The 20,989-nt window shown below is 34.8% G+C and overlaps 2 protein-coding genes and 1 pseudogene across 3 annotated transcripts; 1 reads left to right on the top strand and 2 right to left on the bottom strand.

The window, feature by feature from the left end:
• Nucleotides 1–905: 905 nt before the first annotated feature.
• Nucleotides 906–5,975, bottom strand: LOC125822335 (F-box/LRR-repeat protein At5g02910-like; annotated as a pseudogene). Its single transcript, XR_007442643.1, has 4 exons — nt 5,802–5,975; nt 4,081–5,158; nt 2,009–2,176; nt 906–1,404 (listed from the first exon to the last, which is right to left on the bottom strand). The product of XR_007442643.1 is annotated as an F-box/LRR-repeat protein At5g02910-like (transcript).
• A 2,152-nt stretch (nt 5,976–8,127) lies between these two features.
• On the top strand, nt 8,128–13,203 carry LOC125821995 (NADH dehydrogenase [ubiquinone] iron-sulfur protein 4, mitochondrial). Its single transcript, XM_049501369.1, has 5 exons — nt 8,128–8,409; nt 9,513–9,601; nt 11,490–11,619; nt 12,442–12,471; nt 12,949–13,203. The coding sequence occupies exons 1-5, from the start codon at nt 8,245–8,247 to the stop codon at nt 13,003–13,005; spliced, it is 471 nt and encodes a 156-aa protein (XP_049357326.1). The 5' UTR covers nt 8,128–8,244; the 3' UTR covers nt 13,006–13,203.
• An 810-nt stretch (nt 13,204–14,013) lies between these two features.
• On the bottom strand, nt 14,014–20,585 carry LOC125821994 (probable amino-acid acetyltransferase NAGS1, chloroplastic). Its single transcript, XM_049501368.1, has 10 exons — nt 20,122–20,585; nt 19,920–20,007; nt 19,183–19,388; nt 18,862–19,013; nt 17,585–18,005; nt 16,983–17,080; nt 16,311–16,422; nt 16,042–16,201; nt 15,530–15,602; nt 14,014–14,423 (listed from the first exon to the last, which is right to left on the bottom strand). Exons 1-10 carry the CDS (start codon nt 20,443–20,445, stop codon nt 14,273–14,275), a joined length of 1,785 nt encoding a protein of 594 aa, XP_049357325.1. The 5' UTR covers nt 20,446–20,585; the 3' UTR covers nt 14,014–14,272.
• Nucleotides 20,586–20,989: the final 404 nt, after the last annotated feature.

Here is a 20,989-nt window from a genome sequence, read left to right as displayed (position 1 = left end):
AAATGCTTGGTGCACTACCCCTCATCCTTTCAAGAATTGAGGTGAAAGGACAAACAATTTTTTGCCCAGTCATTTGTATATTCCCCTGCTGTAAGTTTTGGACTTCTTGCAGTTGGTGTAGAATTCAATGCAGGAACTCAACAGAGAAAGTATAAGAGATTTTTTGAGGTTCAGGGCCCAATACAGTAGCAAATTTTAGGATGTAATTTTTTGAATTTAAATCTTCATCCATGGGATCGTTTGAGCCATCTCTCATTCTAATTTCTGCTTGATTTGTTGGGGAATGCAGTTCGATTTTCTTCCCGGACAGGATCAAACCAGCAAGACTAATGTCTACTTGGTCCACTTATACTATTGATAAAGTCTCTAAATTAATAAGGCTCCGGTTGTATTGTTATATAAGATGAAATTCAATCTAAGAAGCGGACTATCTTCGGCTACTACAAGATCTTTATAAACCAAAGAATGAGCCTACTTGATTGTCTAGGACTGAACATATTTGTTGTATGGCATGCTGAATAAACAACTTTAAGAGGAAGAGTAAGTAATCATTTCACATCAACACTCTTATGAAGGGGGAACAAAAAGTTGGTGCATTATGTAAACATTGACAAATTTCCATACCCCAGTATCCAAAGGTGCGATGGTTGGAGCCTGTACTTTGGAGGTGCAAACACACATTGGAGGATCAACAAATTTTGATATGATATATTAAATATTTAGCTAGTAAAATAATTTATAAATGGTAGTAAATGTGTAGTAGCATCAATATGTAATCAAAACATTAAAATTACACTCTCATGAAGGAAAGAATATCAAATAGAACATGCGGCATATTATACATTGATAATGCAAAACAACTTTGAATACTACCACAGTAGTTTAATCAATTATAGCAGATTACATCTCCTCTTTCAGTTACACAGTAACTTGATGGTCAACATTTTTTTACACTGACATACAAAAATATAAGAGTTCCAAAAGTAGTTGAACAAAATATTAGAACAAACAAGGTCAGTATAAAAGTTTCTACTCCCCTGAAAAGTCAACACTGGAGACCGATCCTAAGGAAACAACTGCAATATTAGAAGCTCCTGGAAAAGCTAGCAAGTTCTTAATCACTTTTGAGATATTGGCTGAAGAGATATCGCATCCATTGTGCCATGGCGCTATAACCAGTTTCTCAAGATTTTTTGCATGCTCAAGCAAAGACTTCAAAAATTCTGAAAGGCGCTCTGTTGCGTCAGCTTTGTGTTGACAACTACAACAGTTTGAAGTAACCTCAACATGCTTCAAATTCTGTAAGGAGCCTTTGAATATGTTTTCATGCAAGGAGAGGGAATTGTCTCCTGACCAATCAAACTCTTCGTCTTCCAAGTCTTCATCCCAGACAAAGAAATCTCCCTACGGATACAGAAGAACCACAAATCAGGTTAAGTGTAAGTGTAACAGCTAGAAGATACTTAAGTAAATGTTTGGATTTTAGAATGGAATTTTATGGTACTGAAATTGCAGAACAACACACAAAAGAATCTGAAACGAGATATAAGTAACATAGTAGTCAAACAATAGACAAACAGATGAAAATACTTTTTAGTCAGAAGGTGTATAATATTGAGATAGACCACTGATAGTAATTTAGTGGAAAGTACTAAAATGTTGAAGACTTCCCATTGATGTCGTAGAAGATCAATAGACGATTGAATGTAATATTTTATGCCAAACAAAAGCAAGAAGCTGATAACTCATTGTAAAAGGAAGAAGAGTCTTCAGTGCAGTAACACTATGGTCGCATATATTTAGAAATTAGAAAATGTAGGTCTGATGGGCAACAATTTCAGTAATAAAGGACGCTATACATAAAACAGCTTGACATCCAAGGCTATATTATGCCTCAAAATATGATACTGAAAATGTAAAGGATAATGAAACAAACACAAGGGAAAAAATTAAAGAATGAAAAAGAATATAAAAGGTATCTCAAAGCAAGAATCAATTGAAAACATACCTCTTCATGAAGTATCATCAAATTCTCCAGATATGGAGTTGACTTTAAGAGAACACCTATGCCGAGAATGGCATTTCTTGAAATCCAAGAATTTATCGTCAACTGTTTGCACTTCAGCATCAGCAATGGAACATCTTTCTTCTTTTCTAACACCGACACATAAATCATCTAAATGGGAGAGAGAAGCAGAGTAGAAGGTAAGTACATTAAGTATCACAATATCAAATTTTATAGGGCCTAAAAACATCCCAAACTCATGGGTTAAAGTTTCAACCTTCACACCCCTTCACCCGACAAGAGAATGCTTGAAACTATGGTCTTAATTTGATCTTTTTCTAGCCTCAGAACTTCCCAATAGTTTCTATAATATATTAGAAAACAAACATAGTTAACAAAGAATTCAGTTACAAAGCTACTGTGTGATGATAACATCCAACCAAAGCTGTTTTAAGTTCAGAATAATATCCCATATACCCTATCTCTTTGCTCCACTGCATGTTTTCAGTGACAAAAAGGTTGGACAAACAAACTACATAGGAATTGCTTATGCAAGAGAGAAAGAACACAGAACCTTCAACTTGGTAAGATGGGAATCAGTCGCCACAAATTTGAAGGCAAGGAGAACTTAAGAGTAGAGAAATTGAAGATGCAGAGCAACAGCTCACTGCAGAAGTAGTTATGAAGATGTGGTAAAGAAGAGAAGGCACTTTGGAGGTGTCATTATGGTAAAAATGCATGCCTGATCCCTTGGATAACTAAACAGGTTCAGCAACAGCCCCTATGGTATATGGAGGCATATTAGAGTCCACTAAAATTATTTTTTCGCCATCACCTCTTCAAGTTGGAAATGGGAAGGAGACAAGTTCTGGGAGGATGCTTGGCTAGTCCAAACACCACCGAAGATGCAGTATCCATATATTTACAGTATTGCACAAACACAAGATGCTACAATTTCAGAAATGTGGTCTGAACAGGACTGTGTTTTTGGTCTCTGGTGCAGCAAAAATGATTGTGAATTTAACGGTGTCCTCACTTTTAAATAAGCTGCATAGCTGCCCCCCTTTATCTTCCAGAGCTGAATCTCTTTTGTGGAAAGCAAACACAGTAGGTAACGTCAAGATCAAAGACTTGTATTCTCTATCTAGGAGATCTTCTGGCAGTAGCACATTTTGGCTTATGAAATGCATTTGGAAAAGCAAAGCTCCCCTGGAAGTAGGATGCTTAAAGAGCTTTGCTTTACCTGGCTGGTGCCTTAAGGAGCTTGTTTAACCCAGGAGAACCTCCAAAGAAGAGCGTCAACATCTGTAGTAGGTGCTCATAATGTGAGAGGCACATAGAGGATATGAACCACCTTTTCAGTCACAGCAAATCAGGGACTTATTTGAGTAGTGTGGGGGCCTATGCCAACGACAACAGAGGATTTGACATCAACGACGAGTGATTACTCATTTATGCACCAAAAGAGTACCTATATATGCAAGTGTCCCTTCTCCTTCTCACTCACTCAATCCTAATAACGAGTGGCCATTTGGCTATTGATTTGTTTGGGTGCATTTGGCTCATCTAAAAAGCTCCTTATTCAAAGAATGCTCTTCAACTAGTCACTCTATGCTTTACTTAATGTAGTGATTATTACCATTACTTGCCTTTTAGCCTAGAGAAGTGTTTCCTTGGTGTCCAGCTCCAAGATTAGGTAGACCTTCTATCCTATTTCAATTTTACCTTTTTATGACTGTTTTATTGTAGAGCAATACATCTTACAGAGACAAGTTTTACACCTGCATCATCGTGCTCTCAATTTTCTCTATATTGTTTAAGTTCTTCTGCAGATTCAGAGCTGTCTGGATTGAACCTCTTTCTTTTTGTTACTGTGTCAGTCTTTTTTTCCCCCTTAGTATTCTGACTTTGTTCAGTCTATCTTAATTATAATTTGACTTTAAATGCAGGCACATTTCTTAGTATGTGGTTTTTAAAAATATTGTAAATTGTTCTCATTGATACAACGTATGTATGTGTATTATATTCATATTCAGCATAAAAAAGACTGGAGATTTTTTGGGCTGAAAACTGACCTCGATAAACCAGCATGGGATCATTAGCTCATTAGCACAACGTACACTTGCCAAGAGAAGTTCCACGGTTTTGTCAAATACAACATCAACAGAGAAAGTAAGATCAGCGTGGACTAAAGATGAAAGGTCCCCAAGTCTAATTTCCACGTTATCAAAATGCCCCGAAATCTTTAAATGTTGAATATATGGGGCAACTATTTCGAAGGAACAATCACCTCCAAATGGACCCCAATCTCCATCAGGATGGGCATGATCAATCAATTGCAGACTTCTACATTTTGGAGAAGTTATATGTAAGCGATGAAAACCACAAAACTCACATAGCTTCAACGATTCCAACTGAGGACAATTTGTTACTATTTGTTCAACATGTTCGTCCCGAAGAAACAAATAGGTTAGTGTCAAACTCTTCAGGGATGTCCAATTTAGTACACATTCTTCAGGTATTCTGCAAAACTCGCAATTAAATTTTACAATGGATGAGTTGTTGCAGAGAACTTGTGGCAAGACATAGGGGTTTTGATCATAATACCATATTTCCAGGTCAAGATCCTCCACTTTTTTCTTTAAAGCAATTTCAAGCCACTTGTCAATTTTGGAACTATAAGAAGCAACAAGGCAAAATCGGAAATATAGACAGAGCTTTTTAATTTTAGAGCAGCAAAGGAGAGGTAGTACATTGTCTGTGAAGGAAATGAACTTATTAATCACATTCTCTCTATCGGACCAATTGGTATTCCTGTTGTCAAAAACAAGGTTGTCTATAGAAGTTCAGGGGTATTGCCAACGTTTAGAGAGAATAGATGTTTTGAAGGCATCTTGTATGGGCATTTGAGAAAGAATTTGTACAATAAGAGCGTCAGGTAGCTCGCTGATCCAATCAATGCCAGTTTCTTCACATTCTGTCTCAATGTTCACTTTTTCCTGAGGTAGGTTTTCAAGAATCTGGCCTTTAGAATGTCCATCATCACCAGAACTGCCAGGGGATTGGTCTTGATCGCCCATGGTTGTCACACTACATTTCCTTTCCAAGTTCATTGCAAGAATGAGAGACCTATATGCTAAACAACTACTGTACCTGCGCTGAGAAAAGAGCACATATTAATAACTTTTGATCTTAGCCGAAAGTCTGACACTCCTTGATTCCTGCTCTGAAAAATAGCACATATTAAACCTTTCAAAGTTCACTACAAGAATGAGAGACCTATATACTAAACTACTCATGTACCTACTCTGTGCATTTATCATTTATCTATCTATATCGGTTTGACCAGTGGCAAATTTATAGTCTTAAAACGGGGGCTGTGAACCCGTGGTATATTTTTAAAATTGGTATAATATTATCGTATGACACCCATGCTACGGGAAGCCTAAATGGTTCATTTGATTGAATGTTGAGTTATTTACCTAGAGTACTAGGAATCCATCAATTACCACTTAATTCATTTTTTTAGTGGTGCGCTATGTTCTCGAAATACTAGATTCGCATCTCGGTTTTACAAATCAACTACTCTAAAATTCGAGCTCTTTTGAAGTTTTTCAGTGACATCTAACTGACCCATTCTATTTTTCTTCTCTATGGAATGCCCTAAGACCGAATTGATCACAAACCTGTCAACTAAGAAGTTAACTCAAACTTAAAAGTAGCAGAAGCCTAGATACTAGTACAGTGATACTTATTTACATAAAATGATATGGGTAAAGAATGAAAGGAGTCGTACCAGGAAGAACAAATAAATCGCCTCTCAACAGAAGTTAGCCCATCGTGTTTCGTCGACAATGGTGAATGATCGAATTTGAAACCCTAGAACCCAAAATTAATTTGTGATGAGAATTGAGACCTCCCCAAATTGGTTCATTTTGTTGCCGCCAAATGCACCCCTCTTATTAAGAGCCTGTCATTTTCTTTGAAAAAAACAAGGTGCTCTAGAAGCAGCCGTTTTTTCTAAAAGCTAGAAAATCTTGGTTCTTTTTTTAAAAAAACACACACACTATCAGACCAAAATATTTGTATGTAATGATTTATTTTTTGGTTTAAAATTTATTTTGCGTTGATATTTTAATTATATTTAAATTATATGTTAATATTTTATTAATAATAATTTAGCTTTTTTATTATCTATCAGTATTGAAAATTTGAATATGTATATTTTAATTTAATAAAAATAAATTTAATTACAAAATTATAATAGACATTTAAAATAATTACTCACTATAAAATAATTTTAATATTAAAAATGCATTGATACTTTTTTTTTATTTTGTAATTTGATTCTCAAAAACACTTTTTAAAAAGATTAATCAAACACAATTTTCTTAACAAAAACACTTTTCAAATGAATTAATCAAATAAAATTTCTTTTTCAAAAGTATCTTTTTGAAAAGTCATTTATAAAAAGTGCTACTAAAAATAAAGGTCAAACACATATGCAGCCCTTAATCGTGTCCCTAAATTTCATTCTAACACTTCAACTCAACCTTGTTCCATTTTAACCCTTTAACTTCAATTTTTATGTTTCATTTTGGTACTTCTATGTGATGTGGCAGAGTATGTGCATCATACTCTTTCTAAGAGAGTGAAAGACAAAAAAATGTTTTTTTTTTAAAATAATAAAAGATTAACCCTTCAACTCTATTTTTTTATATACCATTTAAACACAAAATACTAATTTTATGATTTCTTTATTTCTATATATGCTCTTCAACTGCAATTTTGCATTTTAAAAATCGTCGTTCATCCGTTAGTTATAGTAAAATATTCAAATTGACGGATGATCATTGATTATTTTTTTTAAGTAAAACAATTTCTTTTTGAAAGTTTCCCTGTGTTTTTGCGTGAAAAATAACCGACGAAAGTGCATTGACTTTCTTTCTTAAGAAAATCAGTGACAACCCAACGAAGTATATCAAGTTTCAACATTTTTTTATAGTGTTATTAATTAGCAATGAACATGAGTTTCTTTTTTTTACTCTTATTTAGTTGAATGAAAAATTAGAAAGCTGGTATTTGAGTTAGTCCAAATAGGTTAGACATGGAAAAAAAATGTGGTGTTATTTAATTTATTGTTTTAAAAAGAAGATCAACAAACTTTTGTCGATTATTTTTCACACAATAATGTACAGAAATTCTAAAATTTATTTGATGTTCATCCATTATTTTTAAAAAAAATAAAAGATATGACGTTTATTTTTAAAATGAAAAAGTGGAAATGAAGAAACTTGTCATTAAAAGTACAACATAAAAATTTTCTTCATTTTTATTTATGTTCTTCACTAGTAAAATTACCCGCTCTTTGCGGGGAATTTAATATCACGGAATTTATAAATTAAAATCTATCAGTCATTAAAACTAAAACACTATATTATCTTACATACAAAATTACATAGTAACAAACATTAATAATGTAAAGGAAAATGAAAATTATTACACTTTATCATTTATCCTTAATAACATAAGCATAAATTAATGACTGTAAAAATACATATCAAGATCTGTAACATAAGCAATGGTGTTAGTGGGTCATTCAACATGAGAAAAGTACACAAATATTTAATTGTGAAGAAGAAGAAGAAGAGGTTCAGATTTTTCGTTGTTTTAAAATGAAAAGAATTTCCTCTATTTATAGACAACAAAAGGTAGTGTGAACAAATATTTATTGTGCCTTATCAACCGCCCCTTAAAATTGAGATGTCTAAGTGAATTATGCGGACAACTTTAAGGGGCCACCGATGACTTAAGCCATAGATAAGGTAATATTTTTATGATGGTCATAAATAAAAGATTACAATTATTTAAAATGTAATTGTATTATTCAAATAAGTGAGCAAATTAAATGAAGTTTTTATCTCAATAATTAGTTCATATACATATTCAGTTGATTTTGATTTCCCCTTCCAAAAAATTATTTTAAATTAAATCTATACTCGAAATCAGGATCAAAATTAAATATTTTGATTTTTTTTTGTATCTTACACGAGGAGCATAAATTTTATGTAATTATTCGCCTAAATACATCCTAGTACAAAATACTCGTATGCGAGCAGAGTATTATATGCGTGAATTTATACGAGGCAAACGCCACATCACCGTGAAAATAAAAATACAAAGGGCAAAGTAATTTTTCTGGCTTCATCACTTCTGCCGGATTCTATCATCTCAGGGAAATGGCTAGCTCTCTCCGACGAATAGCGACGCATTCCTCTCAAGCCGCCTGGAGATCCTCTCTGACGCCGATATGGAGACAATTTGCGTCAGAAGCGTTGGTCGAAATCAAACCCGGAGAGATCGGTATGGTCTCTGGTATTCCAGATGAACATCTTCGTAGAAGGGTATAATTTCCTTTCTTTATGCCTCTTAGCTAATATCTGTTCTTTTCTCAGGTCATTTAGGTGTATGAAAATCTTCATTGTACGTTGCCAATTTATTAGGGCTTCTATAGCAGATCCATGGATTCCGCTATTTAGGGTTAGCAAATGATTTGGGGAATGGATATGGAGGATTCATATAGTTGGAATCAATTGATTTGGGATTGACGTAGTTGATTGATTGCTTTTCATTTTTGCCTTTGAGAATTTATGTCGACTCTAATCCAAAGACTATTCTTTTTTCGTCCTCCTTTTGTCTTCCTCGCTCCTCTCCTATTCAATGATGTAGAAGAGCCCATAGCTTCTTAGACACTTTTGACAAGTAAAAAGTTCAAAGTTTTCATGGTAGGGAGTAGTTTTTGCTTGGCAAGTATTAAGTTGAACTTGGACCTTCTAGAGCTTGAATTGACTAAGCCTTAATATCAGACCCCATCTTGGGTTAATGCAAACTTTTTCCCCACGGAGGTTTTTCATCCGTTTCTGCACAAATTTAGTTAAATAGTTTTACAGATTGCTTTTGATTGCCTTGAACTTGATTATGAGATGGGTAGAGTTTTAAACTTCAAGTTGTTGCAGCCAACAAAGAACTCTTTAAAATTGGTTGGCCTGTAGTCTAGACTTAACTTTTGGTGTTTGATTTGGAACTACTAATGTGAAAAGTGAATTATTTAGAATTAGTAATTTCTGTCATTAAAAAAAAAGAATTATTCAAGAAATGAAGTACGTAGTATAGTTCATGGGATGGTGTCCTCTCGATGCTAATTCACACTTCTTTCTCTCTATGTTCCTGTCTATTTTTTTATTTATCCCATATTTTTCCTTTCATGTGCATGGTTTGCCCTCTCTTTCAATTTTGGTAATATACAAATGTATTGGCTTGTTCAATTTCTTATATTGGACTCTTATATTCTCAAATTTCTTGTAGTGTTTAAAGGTGCCAAATGATCCTAATCTTTCTTTTAGTACATATATTTTCTACCTCTTCACGTGGAAAATTGCTCTCAGTTAGTGGATTAGATCTTATGCACATGCCCCTTTTTTGGTAGTTAATCATGTTTGCTCACCAGGTTGTGATTTTCTCACCTGCTCGGACTGCTAGTCAACAGGGCTCTGGAAAAGTTGGCAGATGGAAAATCAATTTCATGTCTACCCAGAAGTATGATTCTGGATATCTTCCTTTTCTTTTCAGTATTAATAAGTTAGCATGGTTCACCAATATTAGTCTATTTTTAGCCAGCACAAAATCCTGCAGGACTTTGTACAGTAATTACAATATACAAACTCATCTACCTTATCCTTCCGTCCTGAAGTAAACAAGAAGAAACAGAGAGAAAACCTGAAAGAAAGTTTTGATAAGTACAGACTATAAGTTTCATTGTGCCTAGGTGTCTATTCACAAAATGCAATGTTAACTATGAAATTTGGACCACAACAGGTAGTTTGGTGATTGATTACAGTGCTTAGTCGTGAAGGTTAAAGAGATTGTGAACTTATTTTCCTTTAGTGGTTCATATAATTATAGAGATGTGGACGTGATTGTCCTCCTTTTTATCTACTCCCTTTGTACCATTTTATGTGGCACCGTTTGACTTGGCATGGTGCTTAAGAAAAAAGGGAAGACTTTTGAAACTGGTGGTCTAAAACAATCCTTGAATATTTGTGTGGCTGTAAATCATTTCATTAAGGTAAAAAGGGAATTTTAAAATTAAATTGTTTCCAATTATAGTAAGGTGACATTCTTTTTGGGGCGGACTAAAAAGGAAAGGGTGCCGCATAAAATGGGACTGAGGGAGTATCATTTAATACAATGTTGGTGCCTCTGATTATGGGGTTTTTTGGTCGTGGAGGGAGGTAATTAGGAAGGCGTGTTGGTTTTGACATAGCCAAAACTCTCGGGGTTCACAAAAAGAAATTACTAATAGGAGTCCAGAGTTCTTACTATGCTGTAAAGATCAGTTCTTGACTAACTTTAAACTTCAATAGTGAAAGAACCCCATTCATTGAATTCAGCTTAGCCAGACTGCGTTTCTTCGAGGTTACTTAAGTAGAAAAATTTGTGCTGATTGTGATGAAAAAAGTGTATATTCATATCTGAAGATACTGAGAGAGAAGCACTCATAATTTATGTCCATGGTAAAAGCTTTATACTCTCCTCTATGCGGATCAAACTATTTTATCCAGGGTAATTTCATGGATGGTCATCCAACTAAAAATTTAGTGCACCAAAGCTATAAAAATAATTTTTGTAATGGAAAATGACACTAACTAGGCCCAAATATCACATTAAATAAAAAACAATAATAATGCTAAAATCTGGTCATAGAAAACACAATTAGGTTCCTAAAATGTATAAAATTTCCATACAAGTATAGCCACGTCAGCAACTCACCTTAGATAATATCTACGTGGCGCCACTTAAATGAACAACAATATTTTTCCGATCCAACCTAATACCCGATGTCTTTATTGTGTGACACATCATTTTTTTAGGTTTGGAAATGGATTTATATTCTTGGAAGTGGTGTCACGTGGATATTACGTTTTTTAGTTGCTGAAATGACAACCTACTTATGTTTCCAGACTTATTTGAGCATCTCTTGCCTTTTTTAATTTTCTACAGTATATCCTATATAAGCCGAATGGAGTTTTCATGTTATAACAGTTAGTTATATCACTTTGGTGCAATAAATTGGAAGTTGGATGACCACGTATGAAATTAGCTATTTTGTTCTAATTTCCGATTGCAACTCCCTGTATCTTTAAGATTTGAGGAATAAAAGTTTGTTTTTAAGGTGGATTGTTTGGCGACGTAGCATCACTAGAGTTGTAGTATTTCCATCTTTTAAGTTCGAAAATCCATTTCCTTTTACCTGTTTATAGGATTCTGCCATTCAGATTCCTGTCTTTTTCTTAATCAATTGTATATGCTGTCTTGATTTACTCTGCTAGTTGCAAGTTATTGTTCTAAAACTAATTTCTTTAGCTTATAGATATTGCCAAGTTTTATGATAAGGGTGATAAATGTTTCTTTCTTCTTTATGTAGATGGGAGAATCCATTGATGGGGTGGACATCCACAGGGGATCCATATGCCAATGTTGGTGATTCAGCACTTAGTTTTGAGAGTGAAGAAGCTGCAAAAGCATTTGCTGAAAAGCATGGCTGGGAATATACGGTACATCATTGAGTTTCTTACACTTCTATTGTGTTTTTGGTAGCTTAATGACCTTTGTTGGTTCCAACTTCTCACAAGTATTCTGGAATTAACAGAAGAAACTTATACTAGATGCATGGGCCATGAAGGGTGGGGGTTGAGTGGAGATTGCCCCCTTCCCTGTTGCATGATTATAATCAAAGGTCTTTAAATACCCCATATCTGGGAAGATTTGAATTAGTCTAGGATTTTCGGTTTTGACACCTAAAAGCTCTTTGACTCCTTTCCACCCAATTATGAACAAGTTCTTGAAATACTCCATGTTAGGAAAAGGCATGAATTAGTATGTAATTTTAGGTTTTGGCACCTCTAAAAACTCTGACCATTCAAGCCTTTTAATCCTCTATGCAAGCCCAACGTCCTTTCAATCTGACAAGTTATGTGCTGTGAAATAATCATTTAATGCCTCACATATTCAAGTCTGACTTCAATTTGGTATTACTGTATTAGAATATTGATAAGTTGAGACAAATCTCAGTATTTCTAACAGATCGACAAAAAACAGGTAAAGTTTCATATCACGAACAAGAAAACCAAAAACCCAGATGTAAATTCAAGATTTTGCAGTTTCCTTTCGTTTTATCGCAGAGCCTTGCATTAGCTATCAGCATCAAGCTTTACAACAGTAACAACAACATTCCCAATGAAATACCACTAAGTGGGAGCATCAAGCTTTAATCTAAACATTTTTGGTTTATATTAAGAAATAAACAGAAGCACCTTTTGTGTTTGGTTTCAACAAGATGCTTATGTGGTACACCCTTTTTTTTTTTGGATCTGCAGGTTAAGAAACGACACACACCATTGTTAAAGGTTAGTCTATACTACAAAATCTGATTTAGACATCTTGGCTGGTTTATTTCCTCTTGGGATTGTGAAAACTCTTGTTCCCTTGTTTGCTTAGGAAATTGAAGTAGTTGTCTGTAGACACATGTATAGGGAGACACAATAACCTTATGATTTTTTTGGTGCCATCTTTATCGGTTTAAAAGCCTAGATTGTTTTCCTGATTTTTGAAGAAGGACCTTTCGGTCACGCACAATTCCAAATTCCTCTCACATCTGCAGATATACCAAGGCAACAAACTTTCTAGTTTGATGTAATGCTGTCACATAGGAACTGATCAAAACTTTTAAACTACAAGCACTTCAAAGTTTTTCTTAAAAAAATAATTATTGACTGGCTCAAAGGATAGTATATATTCGTTTAACACACACAACAAAACCTAACACAACGGGCCTTTAGTTATCTGCGTTTAACTTTCTTTATAAACTGCCGTGTTTTTTGCAGATCAAGTCATATGCGGACAACTTCAAGTGGAAGGGACCTCCCAAGACAGCAGAATAATTTATTTTCTACTTCAATTCAAGTACTTGAGGTGCTTGTGGATGTTCTACCCAATGCCTTGCATTTTTTTTTCTTTTTCTTCACCTTCTCTAAAGTTGGGCAGATTTCCTTCATGAAGGATTTAATAAATCAAACTTATGAAAAATCCACAAGTACATGTAATGTCTTAAAACCTTTATGAAGCAATTTCCGGGTGTTATACCTGATCCTACTTTGTAGTGGTTATTGGAGGTTAGTAGGACATTATGGTGTGTCAAAATACTTGTAGCCTTGTTTTTTCTCCAAAAGAAATTAGTGTGCAGTGGAGTGTCCAATACAAATTTCTTACGAAGTGTGTGATTGTTGGTTGAGTTTGTTTCTTGTTCAAGTACGAGGAAACCACACTTTTTCTGGTGTACTAATCATATGACGCTCTAGATAGAGACACGAATTCAAACTAGTTCTAATTTCCCTTCTCATATCGATTAAAAGGCTTGAGTGGTGAATGACAAAATCAAAAAGAGAAAAAGAAAAAAAAAAAAGAGAGTGCTTATTTTTTATTTTCCAAAAATATAGAAACTGTTGAAACTACGTTCCTAAGTTTGTGTATATCTAGCCATCCAAACTGATTTTACTTTTTCAATTATCGAAGCATACAAGTGGAAATCTTGTGAAAAAAATAGGGGAAAAGTTAAGTGCCTGGAAGAATTGAAGAAAGCCCTCGAAACTTATTAATTACGACCCAAAATTTAGAGCTTTAACCAAGATCCCAAGCACACTATCAGTATGAAGAAAAATGTTTTGTTTGCTATAAATTAAAATGTTTTCTTGAAAAATTAGTGAATCTCTTTTTTATTTTCTAGTGTTTGATACGTAACAAAAAAAGAGATATTATTCTCATTGTATTCACATGTAATCTAACAAAACACTATTAGATGGAACATGTATGGGTAGTGGGGGTAGTATGATAGAGGGTTGGAGGGTGTAGAGTGGGTAGGGAGAAGCCAATGAATTTAGAATAATATTTATGAAACTTCTATCAAGAATTTCTCCTCATTATTTTAAAACATTTAGACCAAGAACCCACAAAAGAAAAGATCCGTTAATTGACGTAGATTTAAGCATACATCGTAATCAAATTTCTCTTCCAAACCTAGCGCAAAAGAAAATAGCAGGCAGTAACAACAAAGATCAATCTCCCCCCTATATAATGACTTGAGTTGTCAGGAACAATTTCTACTTCACTAAATATGAGCTTGTACACAGACAGATGAAAAACCTTTGATTCCTATGCGAAGGTGCAATCGATACGTATACCACTTTTATCGGGTAGCAGCTTCTTCATGTAATACTTTGATCTACGGGCAAGATTGATCTTTTTCCTTCTTTCCTCTGGTAAATGATCAATGGAACATTCGGAAAAGCCACGCCTCACAAACCTGTGACAAATAATAATCTTGGCATCAATAAAATATTGGACTAGCTTAAAGAATTAAGAAGGTGGTTTTCTACTTGTAGTAACGTTGTGGAAGGTGAATATGATTCATCCAACGTTCATTTATTGAAGACATACTCATTATCCAAGTCTTGCAACAACTACAAACCTTGTATCTAAAGATATGAATTAATAAAATGAAGAACTCTGATCAATAAATTAAATGATGCAAGAGGTAAGACAGAAATAAAAAATTCAAACTTTATGGAGTAGCAGGCTGCGATTGATCTCTCAAATATAAAACTGCATAATATATGAACTATCAACATATCATGACCAATAAGCTCGCTGATCAGTTGAAGAACCCTTAAATGCCTTTTGACTTTTCTAAGCATTCAAAGCGAATCAAGTTACAGCCAGCTCTCTTCTTCTCCTCTTGGTCTGACCTGTGTTAGCTTTTTGCATCAATCAACTGTTCATGTTTTTCTTTTCTTTAGCGGTCTGGATTTAACAACATTGTTGCTATCCTCTAATTTAAACAATGAGCACTGTGTAGTTTGATTTCTTTTCCAACTTAGAAACGTACAACTTGTCTTCTCGGATAACGAATAACAGACAACGAATGTCTATAAGAGAAGTAACTTTTGAGCACACTTTATGGAGACTCAACAAGAATCTATGAAGAAGCCAAAACTATACTTTTTTACTTCTGAGCAAAAAAGGAGGAGGAATACAGGAGATAGGCTGTAAATGTAACAAAAGTCCCAAGTAGTTGCCTAACACATATGTTGCGCTGTTTAAAGTGCCCTTGCACTTTTTTCGTTCTTTTAGGCAAGTGTCTGTCTTATTTAAAACACCCATGATGGTCTTTCAATTTATTTTTCTTCTTGTTAAGACGTCAAACATACTCAAATTCAGCTTAAATATCACAAATTTGTTTTATTTACATTACTCTAAGCTGTCATTGGGCAATTGCCAATTAGTTAAGTGTCCAAACCTCCACTTGGACAAACTATGTTCACTTGCTCAATTGAAAGTAGAATGTATGATACTATCAGTAAACTACTGAATGCCATGGGAATAAAAGGTAGAAATGTGAGAAGAGAGTACCAATCAGCTGTGCGAGTTGTTAGTAGGAAGAGCATTTGCAATCCAAGGGAAGATGCTTTCTTTTCAATATAATCTGCAAAATTTTGGAATACAAAATTATTGGTCAATATGGATGCTCAAAATCACTATTAAAAAGATTGTCCAAAATCCATTTATCGAATACGATATGAAGCACTTCTCAAATGAATTAGCCAAACACAAACTGTTTCTCTCCAAAAATAATTCTCTGGGAAGCTATTTTGACAAAAGTGTTTCTCAAAATAAGCAATTTTTAAAAGCTTGCCAAAAAAGGCTCATAATCTGATAATAGAGTTAGATTCCATGGTTATAAGTTCATTCCATAATGGACCAGGCGGTGGTCTTTGGGACACACATACACTAGTACTCTCTTGCTAATGTGCTTGCAATTCCAATATGGATTAAATAGGATAACTAAAATATCGTCGAAAGTGCTCATATGACTTCAATGTGGAAGAATAAATGGTTCTATTATGAGAAAAGAGTCACCATACCGAGTAACTTGTCTCCCTGTCCTTGGCCACGACAATCAGGAGAAACAGCAATAGCAGCAACCTCCCCACATTTTTCTTCAAAGTAAGGAAAGAGAGCTGCACATGCTATAATATGGCCCTCTCTCTCCACAATAATGAACGAGTGCAGTGCTTTCACCAGCTAGAACAAGTTAAACAATGAAAGATTATGGTTAAAAAAACATAAGCCAACAAAGATAAAACAGAAGCTGACTAGATAAATCTGAATAATGACAAGCATTAGGTGTAACCTCTTCCTCAGTCCTTCTGATCAATGTTCCAGACTCTTCTAGCGGTTGTAACAACTGCTTTATTCCAGGAACATCTGACACCCTGGCCATCCGTGCTCCTTCATAAAGATCGCTGAACCACAGATTCATGCACGTGTTAGCTGATGGGATTAACATAAGCATAAACTAAGATAACATCCTGGAAACTTTTGGAAGGTATTGATATTCAATGTCATAACATCCTGGTTCTCACTGGTCGTGCAGTTTTTAAGATACTGCTGATCAAAGGTAAGAGGAGGATAAAGTTTCTTTTGGAAAGACAAGAGAGCTGGTTAAACATTTCATTAACTTCTGAACCAATTTATTGATGATGACCAGATCTTTGAGTTGTACAGAAATTCCTGATAAGTATGAAGTATAAGTGTCCAAATCAGATTGAACAATAGCACAATAGTTATATATTCCCGATAAGCTTCCAACTCTTAGTACTTTAAGCACTTTTTGACAGAGAAATTGGACCAAGTAATAACATGGTTTTCTACATGCACGCTATGCTTCCAACCCTCGTATTTTAAGCATAAAAGCAAAGGAGGATTAGTCTGACAAGTCCAGGACTAGTGATCCAAATTTGGCAATTGAATTAACAGATCTTGAAACAGTAATCACAACTAATATTCTTCAGAATGTTCATACCTAGCAACCATTGTCCCAACTCCATCTCTTTGGAACAATTCCTTTAGTAAAACTCCACCAATAGTGCCATCCAGCAGGTGCACTCTTTGAACACCTCCCTGATGGAAATAGAAATATATTATTTGAATGAGTTTTGACAAGATAAAGATATCACGCTAATAAGTGAGGTGACAATATTCTTAATAATGAAAAATTCCACATTTAAAGCAATTAAGATGGAAGACCACTAGGAGAGTGGATATTTAAAATATTCTGCACAAAGTCAATCACTAGCGTAAAAATAACGAGTTGTCTATCCATGAAACACACATATCAGCCTTAACCAGAGGTATTGGGTTCTATGGAGAAAATCTTGTTGGGAGCGACACCCTTGAATGGGCCCTGCAATGCGCGATCCGAATTTAGTCGGTGCTACAATGTGGGCTCCGGACACCGGATGGGAAACCAAAAAAAAGAAAAGAAAATTAATAACAAAGAGATGCGAGTTTACAAGATAATCTGTAAACTTCTTTTGTATCTTCTAGATTCATCAGTAACAGGTTAGCATTACGAAGACCAAGCATGGTAAAAAGATAATTCGATTAGTGTTATCAGGAACTTACTCGGCAAACAAAAGCAGCAGCAGCTAATTCTGAGAGGTAACCATTTGATCGGCTTAGTTTCTCTTGTCCTCCAATTGCAAAACCTTGTTCACTAGACCAAAGCCCATTTCCATTGTCAAAACCAATGCCATTCTGAAATGTGGGATTGTATCTTTGGCCATAAACATCGCCATTTTGGGAAGGGAGCGATCCATTGGAACCATGGTAACCTAAACGATTGAAGTCCTCCTGATTAACAGCTTTTACATAATTAGCAGCAGTCTCACTTTGCTCAGCTCGTCTGCGGACCAGCATATCAGCATCTTGAAGAGTTAAGAAACGAATGAGACGGCTAGACTCATCAAGAATTGGGCCGTCTATGATACAAATTAGTTTTTCTGCTCCTAGAGCCAAGGCACAAGCTGTTGCAACCTCATATGTGCTTCAATTGAACGGATCATATCATCAGTCTTAACAACTCAAAGCAAAATAAAAAAGGTAAGAGAAGCTACAGTTGCATGAACAACAGAGCACGTGTCAAAGTTTAAATTTTAAACTGAAAACTATTTAGCCTGATCAACTAGCAATTGCCATCTACACATTCAATATAAACCTAAAAACCATCTCCAATGGCATAATGAATCATCTGATCTCTCTACAGGATAGAAGTGAATGATGCATGAGTTGAAGCGACATCAAGCTGACTACTGACCAGATGCGGCTTCAGACAAGCATACCGTAGTAAGTTCTTTCTCTTATCAAGTGTATTTTTGTAGTATGTTGAAGTCATCAAATAAGTTAATCTTCAATGAAATGAATACCATCAATGCCACCCTTCATATAGATGAAAGTTTATTTGTCCTATACGTATTCAAAGATGGGAAAAGACTACTAACTTAAATAGAAGGAATAAAACATAGAGCAGAGGGTTAAGAATGTACTTTCCTTGTGAATTTTCTAGATTTCTTTAATTGTATCTAAATGTACGTTGATCTTCAGAGATTTTAATATTTAACTTTAAGGTGTGAAACTTACAAGTGAATGTGTTTCACAAAATCCCTTGAGTACTTGTCAAACAGCTAAACAGTAACAAAGTGATTTTAGATAAGTTAGAGTAGCACAGACATGTCAAATACGAGTTTGATTGAAATTGATGCTGGAAGCATATCACTAAGCTTTAGTATCTAGCTGCCTGGACTGCATTTATTGTTTGCAGGTAACAAATTATGTAAACATGATGCAGCACCAGTTTATGCAAATCCACAACAAAAATACCTATCAAAAGTCATATAGCATACTTGCAGTTTAATACTTCTCCAGAGCTGGAATAACCAAGATTGCTCAATAGCACTATGGAATCCTGATCAAGCCTCTCGCGAATTCGAGAAACATCTACCTTCTTTACTTCACCAGTTGAAGCATAATCAATTCCTTCGACAACTCCTCTTTTCTGCCAGCAAATTGAAATGAAATCACCATTACAATGGAAGATATATGATAAAACTTAAACCTCCAAAATGATTATACATCTAGTAAAGCGAGTAGATGGCACTTTATGTAGATTTTGGAAAGAAAGCAAAAATGAACAGATGAACAGGCAGTGGGTGACAAATTTGCACCTTCGCTGATAGAAAATTACCACTGGCAACACCAACACTATCATGCCAGCGACTATTATCTCCATGTCGGCGGACACCAGTCAATGAAGGGCCAGGTGACAACTTCGCCTCTATCATGAGACGAATTCTTCCAGATGTAACCATAGCTGCCTCGAGTGAATCAGTGTCTGTAATTCTGTAGCGGCCTACATACTTGGCCTCACTTCCTGTTAAAAAGAAGTAACAAAATCACTTTCATCTTAGAATAATCTTGTAAGAAGATAAATAACATCAGTATTTGGAAATGAAAGAAAAGAAGATATAGTAGTCAAAAATAAAAGTAGATGCCGTTTAACATTAAAGCTGTAGAGTTCCTTTACAACTTTTATTTATTCTGAAATATAAATGATGCATATATCATCGCCTTAAGGAGAAACAGAAGTGCATACATAATTAACCCCACTTTTCCTAATCAACACTACTTTATTAAGAATCTTTAGAAAAAGAAAATCAATCTGAGACAATGAGAATGAAAACTGAAATTCCCAACAAAAGAGAACCTTCAGTTTAGAAATCATAAATTCCGATATAAAAGGTATCTAAATGATGCTAAAACTGTTAAGAGGAATAACATATTTATTTCAAACAGTAATATTAAAAAATACCTGCTATCAGTATTTGAAATAGAGAACAAAACATTTCCATTGTCCATTAACAAGAAATATCATAAAAATAGAATATATCAGAATTTCACTCACCCCTTTCAGTCAGAAGCCGGTCAATCTGAACATGAGTTCCTGGTACAAGAACAAATTTGATTCCCAGACCATGAAGGAGGGAGATATCCTGCAATAATTTAGCAGAAAAGATTATCTAAAGACAACAGACAACATCTCTGCCAATTAAAATGAAATTAAGTAACAAGAAAACAGAAAGGAATACAATAAAATGGGAACATGCCATGAGAAGATGATCCAAATGAGGGCTATCAACAATTTCAGCTGAGATTAAAACAACAAACGTGCTTCCTCGATGTGCAAGAAAATAAGGCCATGCTTCTCTGAAAAACCCAACAAATAGATCGTCTTTTATGGCACTACTCACTTCAAAACCCACATCGTCCGTTTCCCCCAATACCCTGCACTTCAATGACCTACTCCACAATCTCTTACAACGATTAACTTGAAAAGGTAAAAACTTTAACGAATTAGAACTAGTTATTCCCCGCTGGAAACAATTTCGAGCTTGAGGAGTCCAAATACTATTGCCACACAAAGCAGCCATGGTTGTTCAGGTTTGAGCAAGCAAATGCACGCCGAACTCCGATACAGTAGGCGGGCTATGGCAGCTGCCTGCTGAATGGGGTGGCGTTGGGGGTAGGTGGAGTTAGAAGAATTTGTACCGGTAACTAACGACTCACCACGTGTATGGGTCCTCAGTAATTAGGTTTGACTGGTGCATTTGTTCAATAACCTTGGCCGCCAGTCATATATAACATCCTAAAACATCAAATGAATGAGAAAAATAAGGCTATGTGTTCATACTCCTTCTCTCCTTAATAACTTATTCACTTTTTCTTTTATAGTTATTTCTAATTATTTGTTCATTTTGATAAATCAAAAAAGGATAAAATTTTTTACCTATTATATCATCAATTAAATGACTAATTATTTTGAAAAAATGTAGAATTTTTCATCCACTTCATAATTATAGGAATAAAATGATAAACTTACTATGTCATTAATTATTTTCTTAATAGATGTGTCAATTCAAAAGTGAACAAGTAATTAGAGATAGAGGGAGAGTATTAAACGAATTGTTGTGAGCC

This window comes from Solanum verrucosum, unplaced genomic scaffold, assembly GCF_900185275.1.
Source record: "Solanum verrucosum unplaced genomic scaffold, falcon-dt-bn FXZP01000103.1, whole genome shotgun sequence".
In the NCBI taxonomy this organism is placed as follows: Eukaryota; Viridiplantae; Streptophyta; class Magnoliopsida; order Solanales; family Solanaceae; genus Solanum; species Solanum verrucosum.
The sequence above is the reverse complement of the archived record's forward strand: the minus strand, read 5'-3'. Positions and strand labels throughout refer to the sequence as shown.